The sequence below is a fragment of the Phaseolus vulgaris genome, chromosome 2, assembly GCF_000499845.2.
Source record: "Phaseolus vulgaris cultivar G19833 chromosome 2, P. vulgaris v2.0, whole genome shotgun sequence".
Classification (NCBI taxonomy): Eukaryota; Viridiplantae; Streptophyta; class Magnoliopsida; order Fabales; family Fabaceae; genus Phaseolus; species Phaseolus vulgaris.
The window spans coordinates 28,255,596-28,272,653 of NC_023758.2; the positions used below are offsets into that span (position 1 = coordinate 28,255,596).

Below are 17,058 nucleotides of genomic sequence, written 5' to 3' on the forward strand. Positions count from 1 at the left end.
TTTGGGCGTGAATCTTTGGAACATTATTTACTTTGGCTGCATTTCAAGAGAACTGGTAGAAACAACGTTGCGTGGGAAATGGATGAATTGTTAATAAGACCTTCTTTTCTGTCAAATCTGCTTCGTAATTAAGGAATGCTTCGGCGTACAACTATCCTCATCAAAACCTCACATCTTTTCGTATCTTTCGTGTACCACAGATTCCTATTCAACCATAAAATAATAATATAATTTATATGATAGCTATAATAACAACTAAAAATGAAATAAAATGAATAGCTAAATTTTGATTAGTCATTCTAGATCTGAACACGTTCGTTACTTTACCCAACCGAACAATTATCATTCTAAAATTGTCAACGGTTTTGTTATACTGGTATTGCACAACCTTGATCGATAATCCATGTGCCTTTTAATGCTCAAATATTGCAGTCACACGATCATCTCCCAATCCAAATTTCCCATCACATCATGGCTTGTGTCTGTTTCTAATCATTTAGTTATTTTCTTCATTTTTTTATTTTAGGTATTTATTTATTTATGTGAATGATGAAGGTGGTGCTTCATTTTTAATACAAAACGGATAACATGAATATGTTTTAGATAAGAAAGGGAGTAAGATAAAGCAAGAGGTGGGGTCTTTTTGTATGCATAATCCTTTTCCTAATTTTGCCTTTTTTGTCTTTATTTTATGAGCAACTAGGAACTTGGTCCATCTCACTGAAATTCTCCAATGACATTGTCATTCACCCCATTTTGGGTCATTTAACTTCCAAGATCGCCGGTGCTTTGGAAATGGACACCTCCAAAGTTAACCCTTCTTAAACACTTGGATGCTTACCCATCATCATCTCTGCTAGCTGCCTCATTTAACTTTGTAGCTACCCTTTATAAATGCGGCATCATAACTTCTCTGCCTCTCCTCAATTATCTCCTATCCAATCCAATTCCTCATGGTCCCATCCCATCATATCTGTGATATGGATTAAAATTCATATCCAATATCCAATTCTTCTTCACTCTTAGTTCATTCACTGACACTTTTTTTTTTTTAAATATCTGGTAACTTTAATTTACATATACTCTATTCATCTTATCCAAGCAATTAATTAACCCTTCACACAATTTTTACACTTGTGAGCTGTGACAAAGGCTGGTTGGTTGTGCTGTGGTCCCTGCACATTATTTTTTGTTTTGTAAGTCACAGCACAAAGTTTTGCATACTCAATAGCCACAGGTATTTATGTGAATTCGCAGTATCTATCAGGTATTTTGGTCAATTGAAGAACTTTCCAGAAACAGAATCTTTACCCTTACTCCTCCAACCAAAACCCAACTGGCTCATCAACATTACCAAGATACCCTTCCTGCTTTCAGCAGCAGTCACAGCTATTTTAAGCGAGTATCCGCAACCTGAGCTTACACGCAAAGCAGGGAAGCTTCGCCTTCCACAGTTAATAATAACAGGTTTCGTGTGTCCATTGCCGCATTTATTGCGTGCCACTTACTTTAATTATTAATAAAAGACATTTTTTGTCACTTCCTGTTCTCCAAATTAATTTTTTTTTTCTTTTTAGTCTTTATTTCTTGAAATTACATCCTAACCCTAACCATTTCACATCAGTACGGATTAAATTTTTTATGAGGCCAGTGTGAAATATCATCTTACTTCCATTATTTCCTCACCATATCAAATTTTAATCATTAGTCCAACCTCCGCCTAACAAAAAGTTCAAAACAACATTTCAACCAATCAAAAACATTATATTCAATTTTGGTCACTTTCTTTCTTAATAGATATCACTACTATTTTTTAAAAACTATTTTATATTTTATAATAAATATAAATAACAATGATAACACTTTTATTGCACATAAAATTGTAAATTAAGAATTAGATGTATATTTTACATTATTAATAATTAAAATAAACCAATAGCTGATATTTTAAAAATACTGATTAAGAAAAAAGAACGGAGTATGACATTATTCCTTTATGATAACCTATTTTTTTAAAACTATTGTGGTAAATATCATAATTTTAAAATAATTTGAATATTAAATAGAAAAAAAGGAAAAGAGAAAAGACAATTTGCTTTGACTTAGAATGGGATAGTTTGTATATTAGTTCACATTTTATCCCTTTCGATAATGTCAGGTCACAATTACCCTATTTTACTTATTTACCAAAGTCATTGAAAAAAACCCTGAAACACCTTTCTCGTTGTGACAACGGGACTTAACTGAACAAGGACAAACCCGTCATTTCATCTCCTAAGGCTTAACTAACTGTAAGGTAGGTGAGAGTTATCCTGTATAAGCCGGCCGTTGAACAGAAAAAGTACACATGCTCCTGGAGCTTTCTGATTCGATAGCGTTCACGTACTTTGGACGGTTTCAAGTAAACGACGAAGAAAATCAACGGTTCGATGTCAAAGTTGGATATGTAATTGACCCCAGTCTTATCCCACTTGATCATTCCTTCTTCTTGCCTTTCATTGGTAATACCGTCCTTGAACAATTACCAAATTACCCTTTTCTACAGTGTAGTAATCACCGGCTCTTCAATTCTATACCCGCCAATAAATAAATCCACTTAACAGTAACGGCGATCCCGTGAATACACGGAACGGGAAAAATTCAATCCCTTTTACACCCAAAACGCGTCTTCGAATTTGGACGGCACGTTTTGTTTTCGTTGAACCACCTAATAACAACCACTTCCCAAAGTTTCTTTAATTTAATTATTTTTTAATAATAAAATGAATAATTAAAGTATATTTTTTATTCGGTTTTCTGAACTAATAAAGAGATAATTAGTTTAGAGTATAAAACTATAAATTATCCCTTCCTTACCCTTTTTCGGTTTTCTAAGCATTCGCTTCCTCTCTTTCCTCATCCACTATTTCTCTCCGTTTTCTGGTACAGCCGGAAAACCTCCCCCGTTCGCCGGAAAACCGCTTTCGTTTTCCGCGTCCCTTTTTCAGCGTCTCCAGAGGAAGCTGATTTCGGTCTTCTCATTCTCACGTTGGCATTCTCTCGCAATTTGCTTTTGTAGCATCTCCGAGGCGTTGGATCTCTCTGTGACGCGGTTTTAGCCTTCTATTCGGCGTTCTTCGAGAATGTGGCGAGCCTGGTTGTTATTCGAGGCTCGCGCTTAATCTGCATCATTGAGGATCGTTGTTTAGGGTTTGGATTCAGATTTTTATCGTGCCTGCTTTTTCTGGCGATTTTTTGTACTAGTTAACGAAGACGGAGGCCTACAGGGAGCGACTTCGTAATGAAATGGTAGGCCAATCGTGTTTTGTTCAGAAATTTTTTTGTATTGCCTTTTTATTTGGTTTTTGATTCGCTAATGCTTGGAACTCTCCAGATAATGTATCTTCTTCTGCTCTTCCTTCAGATCTCGGACATTGTTACAATATTTTACAGTTTTGATGTGATTCCTGTTGTTTTGTTTGCTTGAATAATGATTTTTTTCAAATCACGTCTTTTAATATTTTTCTTTTTCCCTCGTTTATGTTTTTCGTGTTTGGGATTCAGAGTGTGATACACAACTGATGTTCTTGAGGGATGCTTAAGGTGCATTTTGTTAGAGTGTATGTTTTTTCTCCAGTAAGTAAACCATGGTTCTTCTCTGAAAATCATTAGTAGAATAGAAAAGAGGAACACGGTTCTTCTCTTTTTCTTTTTTCTCACCAGTTTCTGGAATAGTATTTTAGAAGATTAAGTTTAACCGATGATTAATAATTTTCTCGGCTTATAATTTTCTTTCCTTTTTCGTGTTGAAATTTATGTGATTTGCGCTACTTTTTTTTTATTGATTTATCCCAAGGTGGAAATAGTGATGTTGAGAGGAGTAAACTATTCAAATTTCAGCGCATGCATTTGTTGAATATTTCTATTAGATTGTTTTTGTTGACTCTTTTGCTTTGCGTGGTTCTAAATTGGGATAAGGTACTTTTGCTCAATTTTTTCCCTTAGCGGATACTTTTCAGAATGAGGTGATCTTACGTTTGACTCAGAATGACTCTGTTCGTATAATGTTCCCAACTTTGGTTGCCACATTACGAACGACCCATCTTCTAATTATTGACTCCTCAATGGTAATATACGATAGAAATTCGAATTTATTTTCGCCCTGGGATTGCTCTAGTTTGCTAGAATTCAAACTTTAGTCCATTCACTCCTTCGAAATACATTCTTTCAAGCTGGATTGACATCCTTTTTGTTCATTTGAAGAATTACCGGGCAATGCCTTGCATGACGCTTTGTCACCTTAGTTCAACGATCCAGTTTTGCTAACATAACATATTTCAATATGTTCATTGTTGATCACTATCCATCTATTTTCACATTGACTTAATTTTGTTTTCACGTGTGCGTTTCACTCTAGCATTACATTTAAAATCCTGAATGTGAAATGTTTGAAATACAGGTGGAAAGAAGAGTGACTTTATCTAAGGAAGTTAGGAATGGGTTAGAATTTTTGAAGCGTAAAAGGCTTCAGCGTGCACAATCTGTCACTGCCACCCAGACAAATATTGCTAACATGATGAACAGAAGTGGAGGAGATGCTTTAAGAGCTTCATCATCATGTGGCATGAGATTGCATGGTAATGCTGATGTCTTTTCCAAACGCAAGGTGGATAAGTTTGATACAAATGACCTGGACTGGACTGATTCAATTCCAGAGTGTCCTGTGTATTCGCCAACAAAAGAGGAATTTGAGGATCCTTTGATTTATTTGCAAAAGATAGCTCCAGAAGCTTCTAAATATGGTAATAAGTTTTGGTCTGTTGAATATTATTTCTTCTAGTGTGTATTCACTTTAGTATTTTGGATTGATATTACATATTGGTGAACAGTATGTGGTTTTGAAAAACTCACGGAATGGCAGGGTTTTCCAGTGCTTGTCCTTCTTTAATCCGTTTTTGAGTTTGTAGAGAGGGTATTGAACATTAGTGCTGTAAAAGATAAAATCATTGAATGATGAGGATACAAAATGTAAGATTAACTGAAGGATGATCATTCTTTCTGTATCTTAAACTTTAAAAAGATTATATACATAATGAAATCAAGAAGTCTGACTAATGGACATGGTGTGGAGATATTAATTAAATGATTTTTCTCTCAATCTTGTGTCATCATATGTCTAGCCTAACACTCACTATTTGTATTCATTTCCTGAGGTATTCTATATTCGTATTTTTTTCTGAAACCTTTGGTTTAAATGTGAGGATTACTATTGGTTATTTTGGAATTTGGTAGTTAAATTCTATTCAGCATGATGAAATGAAAGTAGCCTCCTTGTATATTGGGGGAGGGGATAGATGAAACCATTTGAGCAATAGAACTGACCTAAATGTTTTCTATTTGAATCTTGTGATAAATTTCAGGTATATGCAAGATTATTTCTCCTTTGAGCGCTTCAGTACCTGCTGGGGTTGTCTTAATGAAGGAGAAAGCAGGATTCAAGTTTACAACTAGAGTGCAGCCTCTTCGCCTTGCTGAATGGGATTCTGAAGACAAAGTCACGTTTTTTATGAGTGGAAGGTCGGTTTCCCTACTGATTATATTAATATTTGCATTATGTGATTTTAATTGCATTATTGCCTTTTTGATTAATAAATATTAATTTAAACAGAAATTACACGTTTCGTGATTTTGAGAAAATGGCAAACAAGGTATTTGCTAGAAGATATTGCAGTTCTGGATGCCTTCCTGCCACATACTTGGAAAAAGAGTTTTGGAATGAAATTGGTTGTGGGAAGATGGAAACTGTTGAATATGCATGTGATGTTGATGGCAGTGCCTTTTCGTCTTCTCCCATTGACCAGCTTGGGAACAGCAAATGGAATTTGAAGGTCTTGATTTTATTGGTGTCTCACTATTTGTTTAGATATCCTTTTTCTTTCTTTATAGAAGAGCAGAATATCTGTGACAAAGATACGTTTTGGCTTTTCCCTTGATATAGTAGTTAACTTATTAAACAATTCCTTCTCTATGATCTCAGAAACTTTCAAGGTTGCCCAAATCAAGTTTACGTCTCTTGGAAACATTAATTCCGGTATGATAGTTTCTTATGCTGGTCAAGTCATTTTTGTAATATACTTTTTACATGAATTAATATTAGATTTTCATTCCAGGGAGTAACGGAACCCATGCTTTACATTGGAATGCTGTTTAGTATGTTTGCTTGGCATGTGGAAGATCATTATTTGTACAGGTAAAAATGTTGCTTATTTTCATAATAAGTTCATGATAAAATTATCACAACTGAAGACTTTCTTCTTTAGTTGTTTATTTATTGATATTAATATATTACATTGTTATGACAGCATTAATTATCATCACTGTGGGGCATCCAAAACATGGTACGGTATTCCAGGTCATGCAGCTTTGGAATTTGAAAGGGTGGTGAGAGAACATGTGTACACTAATGATATTTTATCAAGTGATGGGGAAGATGGTGCCTTTGATGTTCTCCTGGGGAAAACAACTCTGTTTCCACCAAATATTTTGTTGGAGCATGAAGTCCCTGTTTACAAGGCTGTTCAAAAGCCTGGCGAGTTTATAATAACTTTCCCTAGGGCCTATCATGCTGGCTTCAGTCATGGTTAGATTTTCTCATTTCTATTTTGTAGTCCCAGGAATGATATCCCACCTATTCACTGCATGTGAAGTAAATAAATTAAAAAAACTAATCCATGTAATATTCGTTACAATTGTAGGTTTCAACTGTGGAGAAGCAGTGAATTTTGCTATTGGTGATTGGTTTCCGTTAGGGGCTATTGCTAGCAGAAGATATGCACTTCTTAACAGGGTTCCTTTACTGCCTCATGAAGAACTTCTATGCAAAGAAGCAATGCTTCTCCGTACATGCTTGGAACTTGAAGATTCTGATTTTCCCTCTTCTGATTTCTTTTCTCACAATAGCATTAAGATTTCATTTGTTAACTTGATGCGATTTCATCATTGTGCGCGATGGTTTCTAACGAAATCAAGGGCTTGTATAAGCTTCTCTTCTCATTCCCATGGCACAATTCTCTGTAGCCTTTGCAAACGTGACTGTTACATAGCTTATGTTGACTGCAACTGTCATGCGCATCCTGTATGCCTACGTCACGGTAAGCTTTGCTCATTGTCATTTACTAATGTGTTATGTATGTTTGGTTGTTACGTGTTATTTTATTCTATGCTTTGCTTAATATTATTTACCATGTATGATAATCTCATGGATTTAGAGTTGTTTCTTCAATATCCTATGACATTATAATAGGAAAAAAAATATCTTGTTTCTGGACTAAAAGAATAAATTATGGACACAATGAGTTATTTACTTGATTATTACATGCATTTTTTGTGATTCAATATTCTCATTTTTTATGTCTTTAAATTTTGAGAATTCAGATGTTGATTCTCTTGACTTAACCTGTGGGAGCAAACACACACTTTATATGAGGGAGGATATTATGGATATGGAAGCTGCAGCCAAGATGTTTGAGCAGGAAGATGGGATATCATATGAGATAAGGAAGCAAACCAAAAGTGGCCAAAACATGTATGCGTATCCTTTATCAAATATGTTTCAGAGAGCCGAGGCAAATGGATACATTCCTTATTGTGAGCTAAAACTTGATTCTGTTGTTGAATTTTATACAACTCCAGAGCACTCAACAAATAATCAAGAATACAGTACACAGAATCAATCTCTCTTTGTACCTTGCTCTGAAAATCAAATACCCATGGTGTCTGACGTTTCATTTTCATCAGCCACGTCCACTCTTTCTGAATCTCTTGAGAGCTTCTCTAATCCCAAAAATGTAAGTAATCTGAATATGGTTTTTGAATATTGACGTTGCATATTATTTCATTAAGGTTATTAAACAGCTATTATCGATTCTGGAGCTAAACTGTCTGTTAATTATTTATTCTGCTAACAGGCTGAAGGGCAAACTAATATCAATTTAGAAGGTATCGCTGATTTTGAGGAGTTTGGTGAAAGAATATCCAACAGTGCATGTGAATCTTCATTATCCCCTGCTGTGTGCCATGAAAGCTCGGGTAAACCACAGGGTGTTCTTCAGAGATTTGATACAAAGCCCATCGCGGACGAGAGTGATTCTGATTCAGAGATATTTAGGGTAAAGCGCCCTTCTTCTCTTAAAGCGGAGAGGAGACATATGAATGATGTCATGTCTTCGAAGCAGACTGAGCAGCAGGTATTGTCAAACATTTAGTTTACTTATTTAGTCCATAATGTACACCGTTGCCATTTTATCTCAGCGCTCAACTTACGTTCCCAATGTTTCCTCTTTCCTAAATGGATTATCAGATTTTGCTATATGAATGGACCATGATGACATTGTAATCTATATGAGCAGGGACTAAAACGACTGAAGAAAGTCCTTCCTGAAGGAAAGAGTGATCAACCAATGGATTTCAGCAGAACCCATGAATCAAGTTACAAACACACTCACCCTGTTGTTAACCATAAAGGTCGTGTTGAAGTCTCCTCCAGGGACAGATTTGCAAGGGGTAATGGCATTCCCATTTCTATAAGATATAAGAAGTTAGGGAACGAGGAAATAAGTATGCAACGAGATCACCACCAACACCGGAAAGATAGGTTGTTGCAGCGACAGACATTTAGGGCACCGCCTTCCATTGAGATGGAGCCAAAGCGCCTTAAAGTCCGAGGCCCTTCGTTTTTAGGCTTAGAGAGCAGATTGAATTGATGTTTCAAGTTGGCTCGAAATGATTGTGAAACGCGATCAAGAGTCTGAATTTGCTAACTTCATTTAGCTTACGGGCTTTCTAACAATACACTAAATCCAAATCATTGATTAAGGGAGCAAGCAGCGGCAAGATATTAACGTATTAGGATATGAAATTACATTCTTTGTGCAGGCCAACATTTGGAATCTGCACGGGTGGTGATCCTTTGGGTTCTCGCGCCGAGGTGTTTTTCCAACTTTGGTTGGTGAACCTGACTTGCAAAGTTAGGACTTAGAAATCGGGTTAGCGACAATTATTTCCGTGTAAATTTGTATTTTTCTTCTCACCAGTTGTTTAGGTCTGTTAGGAACTTGGGTCTCTCCATTGTTTTCTCATTAAATTCTATCAGCTGCTTCCCCTTCTGATGTTAATCCATTCTTTTTGTAGCAATAGGTCCTCTTTGTACCTAGAACTACTTGAATAAAGTTCAGGGAAATTTCTCATTTTCTCTCAATACCTTACAGTTCGTCCATTATTTGTTGTGCTGATCAAATTCGGTGAAGGGCAGTTGCTCTTTTGTAACTAATGATGATCATATATTTCATGAACCAGAGCAAGAAATCATTTGGTGTAATATACTATTCTTTACCACATTCCTAATTATCATGAAACATTTTAGTGGATTATATAACTGCTAAGAATAATACTTTTTATGCGTAATAATTACGTATAGTCTGTCTAATTGTTTTAAAAGATAATAAAAATTATGCTGTCTATTTTTCCTAGCCCCTACAATGTTGTCAAGATGAACCGCTGGTGAAAAGTTCGCGGCATTCATGGTGAATGATGATTGTACTTTTTAGTTTAATAACACGCCACAGGAGTAAATTGTTGTGGGTAGGTAGCTTTGTTATGGTGGCAGAGGTCACATGTTTCTGAGACTATTCACATCAAATTAGACAGCATCAATATTTGTTAGTTTAACCTATGTCAATTGGTTAACCGGAAAATTTGTTTAGTTGATCTATACACAGTGATAACTTCTTCCAAAAATACTTATTTATGTCTAAAATCAAACTTACTTGTGTAATAAAACTATCCATATTTTTTAAAATGGTATTTGTTTGTTTTGTATCCAGCTGTCTCATAGCCACGGATGCACAACCGCAATAAAAATGTTCGAGTAATATATTTGTTTTAAGGCATTTGAAGGTTTTGTTCGTTTTATTTAGATATTTTGTTCAAGCTATCTTGCAGGTTGTCTAGGAATGTTTTAAGGATTGTCGTCTAGTTAAGAAAACTAAAGTTAAACATTCAGACGAATATATATAAAATAATTACCTTTTAAGCGATTAAGAGTATTTAGCAAACTATGTTCTATATTCTTTAACTTCTATGTTCTTAGAATACTATTTTAGTAAGATCCGAAGATTTCCTTTAATTAGTGTATGTTACTTAGCTGACTTCAATTGATGATAATTCAGTAATTCTTACACATTTATTTTATTTTCGAATTTACAAGTTTTATATACGCATAAATAATCTCCAAACGTTAAATTACAATGTATTAAAAACCAAATCCAAATTCCAATATTATTCTCCTGCGACTATTTTTAGTTCCATTATTTAAATCTCTTAGATTTTGTCTTTAATGCCCTTCTAGGAATCTTCATGAGACAGGAGTATTCAACTAGGTAATGGTTTGTCTGAGATTTTTTGGAGAGAATTTGTTTGAGAATTACATTTCTTGCTATTTATTGATATAATTTGTATTAGCTTATCAGTTTTTTTAACACATCTGACTATAGTTATTAGTTACAAGCATTTGCAGCTGTATTTATTGATATCTAACATAGCATGTATATTAATCACTTTAGATATTTACTCCCTCGACTGTTAGGTTAATTTTTTCATTCTTTCTTTCTTTATATATATAACCAATTAGATTTGTTATTCTTTACAAAATTATATACAAAACCTTTCAATAGAAAGTATATAAAATATAAAATTTTCCAAGTCTATCTAAATCTACTAATAAGATGTACAACATCATTTGTGTTCATACAAAATTCAATTATAATAGTCATAAGTGAGAGAGTAGCTCGTTATAAGTTATTCTAAATCATCATACACATTCATTATTATATCTTATTCACAACAACAATCACAACTTGTTAATGAAATTCATTGTAACTTAATACCTTTTAATAGATTCGTATTAAGTATATGTTATTTAACTCATTCTAAGAACACTTTCAGGACACCAATTTTAGTTTTATAATAAAATTTATTTGTAAAATGTTTATAGAAATAGTGAAAGAATCATATTCAAATTTTCATTGATACGCGAAGTGAGAAGCGATGTATCTAGAACTCAAGATGGAGAGGGAAACACAGTGAGATTGAGAGATTTTTTCGGTGAGGCTGAGAGTTTTTTCCGATGAGGTAGGGTGCAAGACGATGGCTGATACTTCATTTTTCTTTACTAACTTTCCCGATCACTTCTTCGAAAGAGATTTGTGGAAAGTTTTCCAAAGATGGGGAAGAGTACTGGATGTCTTCATCTCTAGAAAACTTAATGCAAGGAATCAAAGGTTTGGGTTTGTTAGGTTTCATGGTGTGGCTGACTTTTTTTGTCTGGAAAGGGAACTGGATACAATATGGATAGGTATGTGGAAATTACAGGTGAACCTACCTAAGTACCGGAGGAGTGAGGTGACAAGGAAAGATTGGAACGCCAAGTCAAGACCGGTTCGTGTTAGGAATGTCTGGAAACCGAAGGAGTAGCAGAAGAAGGTTTCCTATGCTCACGTTGTAGTTTCGGGCGAGTTTGCGAACTGCTCACATGAGAGTGCGAGAGCTACTTCTTTTAACGTACAAGTGGAATTGACCTCTTGGCTAGAGGGATGTTTTATTGGTTGTATTAGGGAGGTATCTTGTATGCAATCGATTAAGGAAAGCTTTATCATGGGAGGATTTAGTCTTGTTAGGCTAAGATATCTTGGGGAGAGGTCTATTCTGCTGTCTTGTGATGACGAGGGAGTTCTCGAGAGGCTTATTGCTGAGAACAAAGCTTGGTTTGATGGACTGTTTTCTTCGGTTGTCCCCTGGGATGGTTCATTTTTAGTTAGAGAGGTTTGCCTGGGTTCGGTGTAGAGGCATCCCTCTACAACTTTGGTGTTCTCAAAGTTTTGTTAGTATTAGTGCTCTTGTTGGGGAAGTGGTTCAGATAGATGACGTAACCTTGGAAAAGGAAGTATTAGAGTTTGCTCGTTTTCAAGTTAAGTTACCGGTAGCCAGTTCGGTTAGGTTGGAGAAAGATATTTGTATCAATGGTATTTCGTGTAAGGTGTTGCTTGAAGAGGAGGAGAGAGTCCCAAATCTTGAATATAAAAGATTTTATGCTAAGTGGAATGGAGGTTTCTCAGAGGTGGACACGGAAGCAGGGTCAGAAGAAGGTGAAGTGGGAGGAAGTTTTTGTTATTCGGTAGCTTCTGATTTCGGAGAAGCTATTGGAGGTGGAGTTGGTGAAGGCGAAACTGTCTAGGGCAAGGTGTGTTCGTCGACCCTTGGCGCGACTGTCCAGATGCAAGTGGCTTCTGAAGTTCAAGAGAGTTTAAGAGGTGCAGTAAAAGTGGTTGGTTCCATCGAGAATATTTCTTATCACCAACCTGGTAGAATCGAAGGGTTAGTAGAAAATGGTGCAAAATTTATTGAAGGAGTGGCCCACTCTTTGGAGGCCTGACACGCTGTTGAGTGCGGTTTTAAGGGTGTTGTTGAGGATCTTCTGGTATTAAATAAGGAAAGAGAAGAAGAAGTCCAGGGTGTTTTCGAGGAGCAAGTGGTGGGTGTGAATAACTCATTTATGAGTGTTGGAGTTGGGAGTGGGCTCGTGGGAAGGGCTGAGGTGGCACACGGTTCCCTATCAATTAATGAGGAGACCACTTCTCACCTACCTAACATTAAAGAAGTGCATGCAAAAAGTTGCCATGCATTTAAAGTGGGTTCCTCTAATTCACGAATGAAGGAGAATGAAGAGTTGCTTTTTTCTGGTGGTTTTTTGGGTCACGTGGGAAGCTTGGGCTGGCAGGAGCACTCAAGTATGTGGGAGACAGCAAAAAACAAAGATGCAGGTTCACGGGGCGTTCCTGGTGGTGGAGGCTTGGCCGTGACGAAGGTGGTTGGCCCTCCAAGTGTCGTCGTTGGGCCGAGAGGGACTTACAGCGTTGGGAGTGGGGATCGACGGAAGGGGGCTTTGGTGCTAGAGGGTGAGTGCGAGGGAGTATTCCCTCCGGTAGGGGTGGCTAGGGTGGAGTCTGAGGATGCTAGATTCTTGGAGATAAACGAAGTTAATCGCTCCATGGTCCTAACAACTTGGAAGGAAATGGGAGTAGAAGAAGTTAAGTCTGATGTTGCAGATTTCCCGTTTGATGATCTTAATTTCTCGACTGATAGTGGAATTGAAAATTGCAACAAATTTTTTTGGGTAAAGAATGACAAAAATGTGGCGTCCAGTGTTTGGAGTGTTGGTAAAGAAGCAGAGTATTCTAACCTCGAGCAAGAAGATGTAGTCATTAATAGTTTACATGCCTTGTCTTTTTGGGATGGTAGTGAAGGGAGGAAGCCAAGGGGGGAAATCAGAAAGTTTGTCGATGAAAATAATTAGTCTGAATGTTAGAGAGCTAGGAGGTTCTTTGAAAAGAACATATTTAAGTGATTTGGTAAGCAAGGAACAGGCGGATATGGTGTGCTTACAAGAGACAAAATGTTCTGAGTTTAGTAGGGAGAAAGTTTGTCTTCTTTGGGGAAGTAACGAAGTTGACTGGGTCGTAAATAAAGTAAACAATAGTGCTAGTGGAGTCTTGACGATTTGGAATAAAAAGTTTGTTTAGATGTCTAACTATGTTAACAGAAGGAATTTTACTATTATTGAGGGTTCTTGGAAGGTTGGTAATGGGGTACTTGTAACAATAGTAAATGTTTACTGCTCTGGCTCTTTACGGGAGAGGAAAGAGGTTTGGGAAGAGATTAATGGGTTTAGGTCGAATCAACTCTCGAAGGCTTGGTGTGTTGTTGGAGATTTTAACTCAATCAGACGTCAAGAGGAGAGGAAAAGTATGATCTCGGAGATAGATTATTTTAGAGAAAAATAAAAGGATTTAATGAGTTTATTGAAAAATCAGAATTAGTAGATATTCTGTTGGTTGGCAGGAAGTTTACGTGGTATAAACCTAATGGAATGGTGAAGAGCATAATTGATAGGGTTATTGTGTCAAAAGAATGGCTTGATGCTTGGCCCCGCTATCAACAGTTCGTCCTAAATAAATCAATTTCGGATCATTGTGCAGTTGTTCTTAAAGAAGTGTCTGTTGACTGGGGTCCGAGACCTTTTAGGTGTTTGGATGTGTGACAAAGAGATAATAGATTTAAAGATTTTGTGAGGAGGAAATGGGCTAACAATGATGTACAAGGACGTGGAATTTATATTTTCAAAGAGAAACTGAAAAAGCTTAAAGTAGATTTAAAAGTTTGGAACAAAGAGGTCTTCGGGGATGTCAGCCTTGCTAGAGAGGAGTTACAAAAGAGGATTAATGAGTTAGATGCACAAGATGATGATAGAGGCTTGGTTGAGTCTGAAAGGGAGAAAAGGAGAACTTTATTAGCTGACCTTAATAGAGCTATGTTTAAATAAGAGGCGGTCATATTCCAAAAAGCAAGACAAAAGTGGTTGAAACATGGAGATTTTAATACAAAGTTCTTCCACTAGTCCGTGAAGTGGAGAAGGGCAAGGAACGAGTTACATGGGATGTTTGTTGACGACCGGTGGTGTGAGGATAAGGAGGTGATTAAGGATAAGGTCAGAGTTTTCTTTGAAGAGAGGTTTGCCAGAAAAGAAAGGTGTCAGGTTAGGTTGGACAACGTTAGGTTCAACTCTATTTTGAAAGAGGATAATGAGTTATTTATTGTTGATTTTTCTGAAGAAGAAATTAGGGATGCAATATGGAATTGTGATAGTTCTAAGAGTCCTGGCCCAAATGGTTTTAATTTTGGGTTCTTAAAGCATTGCTGGGAAATCATTAAGTTGGAAGTGGTGTCAGCGGTGAAGGATTTTGCTTCTAAGAGTCATTGGCCTAGAGGTTCAAATGCATCATTCCTAAGTCTCTGTCCAAAAGTAGAAAACCCTCAGCAACTTGGTGAATTTAGACCTATTTCGTTAGTCAGATGCCTATATAAGATCATCTCTAAAGTGTTGTCTCTATGCTTGAAAAAGGTGATTAGCAAAGTTATTGATATTAGACAGTCAGCTTTCATTTAAGGTAGCGGTTTGTTAGACAGTGTGTTAGTGGCGGATGAGGTGCTTGAAGAATATAAAAGGAAAAGGAAGAGTTGTGTTTTCTTCAAGGTTGACTACGAGAAGGCATATGACTCGGTAAGTTGGGAATTTCTTTATTATATGCTAGATATGTTGGGCTTTTGCGCTCAATGGATTCGTTCGATAAAGGGTTGCTTAGAATCTGCTTAGTCTCTGTGCTTGTGAACGGTAATCAAACTAAGGAGTTTACTCCTGGGAAGGGACTTCGTTAAGGTGATCCACTAGCACCATTTCTTTTTCTTATAGTTGCGGAAGGGTTGACTGAGGTCTCCAGGATGGCAGAAGAGAAGAGTTTGATAGACAGTCTAGAGGTTGGAACGAATAAAGTGAAGTTAAATATGTTACAATATGCTGACGACACTTTATTCTTTTGTAAAGCTAACATAAAAAGTGTCTTCAATATTAAGGCGATTCTACTGCTTTGAGCTTGTTTCTGGGCTTAAGGTGAATTTTGTGAAGAGTTGTATCGGTGGGACGGGGTTGGGTCAGAGCCTGCTTCAGAGTTTTGCGGCTATTCTTAATTGTAAAGTGATGGTGACTCCTTTTGTTTATCTAGGATTGCCGGTAGGAGGGTGTCACAAGCGGGGTGCATTTTGGAGCAGAGTGTTAGAGAGAGTTCAAGGTAAACTTTCAATGTGGAGAGGTAGGTGTCTGTCGTTGGCTGGGAGGATTTGCTTGTTAAATTCTGTTCTCTCCTCAATTCCGTTATTTTTTATGTCACTGTTAAGTTACCTTCTATGGTGTCAGAGAAGTTAGTGCGGCTCCAAAGGAATTTCCTTTGGGGGTGGGGGTCAGATGGTAGGAAGATTGCTTGGGCCTCTTGGAAAAAGGTATGCGAGCCGCGTGACTATGGGGGTCTTGGTATTATTGACCTAAGGAAGTTTAATTTGGCTCTATTTGGTAAGTGGATTTGAAGGTTGGGTACGAATAAGGGAGGTTTGTGGAAAAAGATCTTTGTTTCTAAGTATGGTGGGTGGAGAAGCTTGAGAGAGGAAGGTAAAATTAGTAAGGGCTCTCTGTGGTGGAAAGATTTGAAGGAGGTGTGGGCTTCGAAGGGTTGGGGAAGAAGTTTTGAAGATGGGTTTAAGTGGGAAGTTGGTGAGGGGAGGGGTATCTCATTTTGGGAGGATATTTGGTTGAGTTGTGGAGCGTTGAAGGGTGTTTTCCCGAGACTATTCTCTCTTAGTTTGTCCAAAGTTGCAAAGGTGGTTGAGCTAGGAAATTGGATTGGTGGTGTTTGGGTGTGGCACTTCGAATGACGTAGACCCTTTTTTGAATGGGAGAAATCTTTGGTGGAGCAGTTTGTTCAAATACTGCATGGGGCGAAGTTGGAATTGGGGAAGACAAATTGCTGGATTTGGAAGGCTGGGGGGTTTCAAACATTTACGGTTAACTCAGCCTATTTTTAGGTTAGGAAGGATAAAGTTGGGGAGGTTTATCCAGTTTACAGTAAGTTGTGGAGGTGCAAAGCTTTGCCTTCTGCTTTGCTCACTGCTTGGAGGGTGTTGGAGAATAAGATTGCTACTAGGGTAAATTTGAAAAGGCGAGGGGTGGTGGTTGAGAATTCGTTGTGTGGTTTGTGTGGGAAGGTGGAAGAGTCGTCCAATCATCTGTTTTCAATCTGCGACTTTACTTGGCGTGTTTGGTGTCTTTGTTTTGAGTGGCTAGACATGTCGTTTGTTATTCACAAAGACCCTTTGGTAAACTTTCTACAATTCAGGATGTGTTCGGCTTCTGATGTGGTTAATGACGTTTGGCGTGCGATTTGGGTTGGTGTTGTGAGCGAAATTTGGAGACATAGGAATTCTGTGACCTTTGACAGGGGTGTGGTAGATGCGCTCGAAGTATGCACACTAGTACAGGTAAATGTTTGGTCTTGGATTTATGCAAAGTCCCGTTGTACTTCCTTTACGTACTATAACTGGGTTATGAACCCAGTGGATTGTATGATGTTGGTTGTTTAA

The 17,058-nt window shown here is 37.2% G+C and overlaps 2 protein-coding genes across 3 annotated transcripts; both read left to right on the forward strand.

Moving 5' to 3' along the window:
• Window positions 1–2,619: 2,619 nt before the first annotated feature.
• Window positions 2,620–9,235, forward strand: LOC137811232 (lysine-specific demethylase JMJ13). 2 transcript variants are annotated; one of them, XM_068612891.1, is made up of 11 exons: window positions 2,620–3,288; window positions 4,439–4,781; window positions 5,400–5,556; window positions 5,648–5,867; window positions 6,017–6,070; window positions 6,150–6,229; window positions 6,342–6,619; window positions 6,735–7,130; window positions 7,414–7,826; window positions 7,947–8,225; window positions 8,388–9,235. In XM_068612891.1, the coding sequence occupies exons 1-11, from the start codon at window positions 3,286–3,288 to the stop codon at window positions 8,739–8,741; spliced, it is 2,577 nt and encodes an 858-aa protein (XP_068468992.1). In that variant the 5' UTR covers window positions 2,620–3,285; the 3' UTR covers window positions 8,742–9,235. The 2 variants fall into 2 exon arrangements, with proteins under 2 accessions (XP_068468992.1, XP_068468993.1); XM_068612892.1 differs by having other exon boundaries at window positions 2,858–3,288; window positions 8,339–9,235.
• A 5,969-nt stretch (window positions 9,236–15,204) lies between these two features.
• On the forward strand, window positions 15,205–17,058 carry LOC137809311 (uncharacterized). Its single transcript, XM_068610440.1, has 4 exons — window positions 15,205–15,262; window positions 15,651–15,737; window positions 15,842–15,924; window positions 16,504–17,058. Exons 1-4 carry the CDS (start codon window positions 15,205–15,207, stop codon window positions 17,056–17,058), a joined length of 783 nt encoding a protein of 260 aa, XP_068466541.1.

Excerpts from the sequence above, each read along its gene's own strand:
- LOC137809311 (XM_068610440.1), top strand. The coding sequence starts at position 15,205 with ATGGATTCGTTCGATAAAGGGTTGCTTAGAATCTGCTTAGTCTCTGTG. Across the intron at positions 15,263-15,650 it reads AGTCTCTGTGCTTGTGAACG|GATTGCCGGTAGGAGGGTGT; the intron begins GTAATCAAACTA and ends TTGTTTATCTAG. Across the intron at positions 15,925-16,503 it reads CTTGGGCCTCTTGGAAAAAG|GTTAGGAAGGATAAAGTTGG; the intron begins GTATGCGAGCCG and ends GCCTATTTTTAG.
- LOC137811232 (XM_068612891.1), top strand. Across the intron at positions 4,782-5,399 it reads TCCAGAAGCTTCTAAATATG|GTATATGCAAGATTATTTCT; the intron begins GTAATAAGTTTT and ends GATAAATTTCAG. Across the intron at positions 8,226-8,387 it reads CGAAGCAGACTGAGCAGCAG|GGACTAAAACGACTGAAGAA; the intron begins GTATTGTCAAAC and ends CTATATGAGCAG.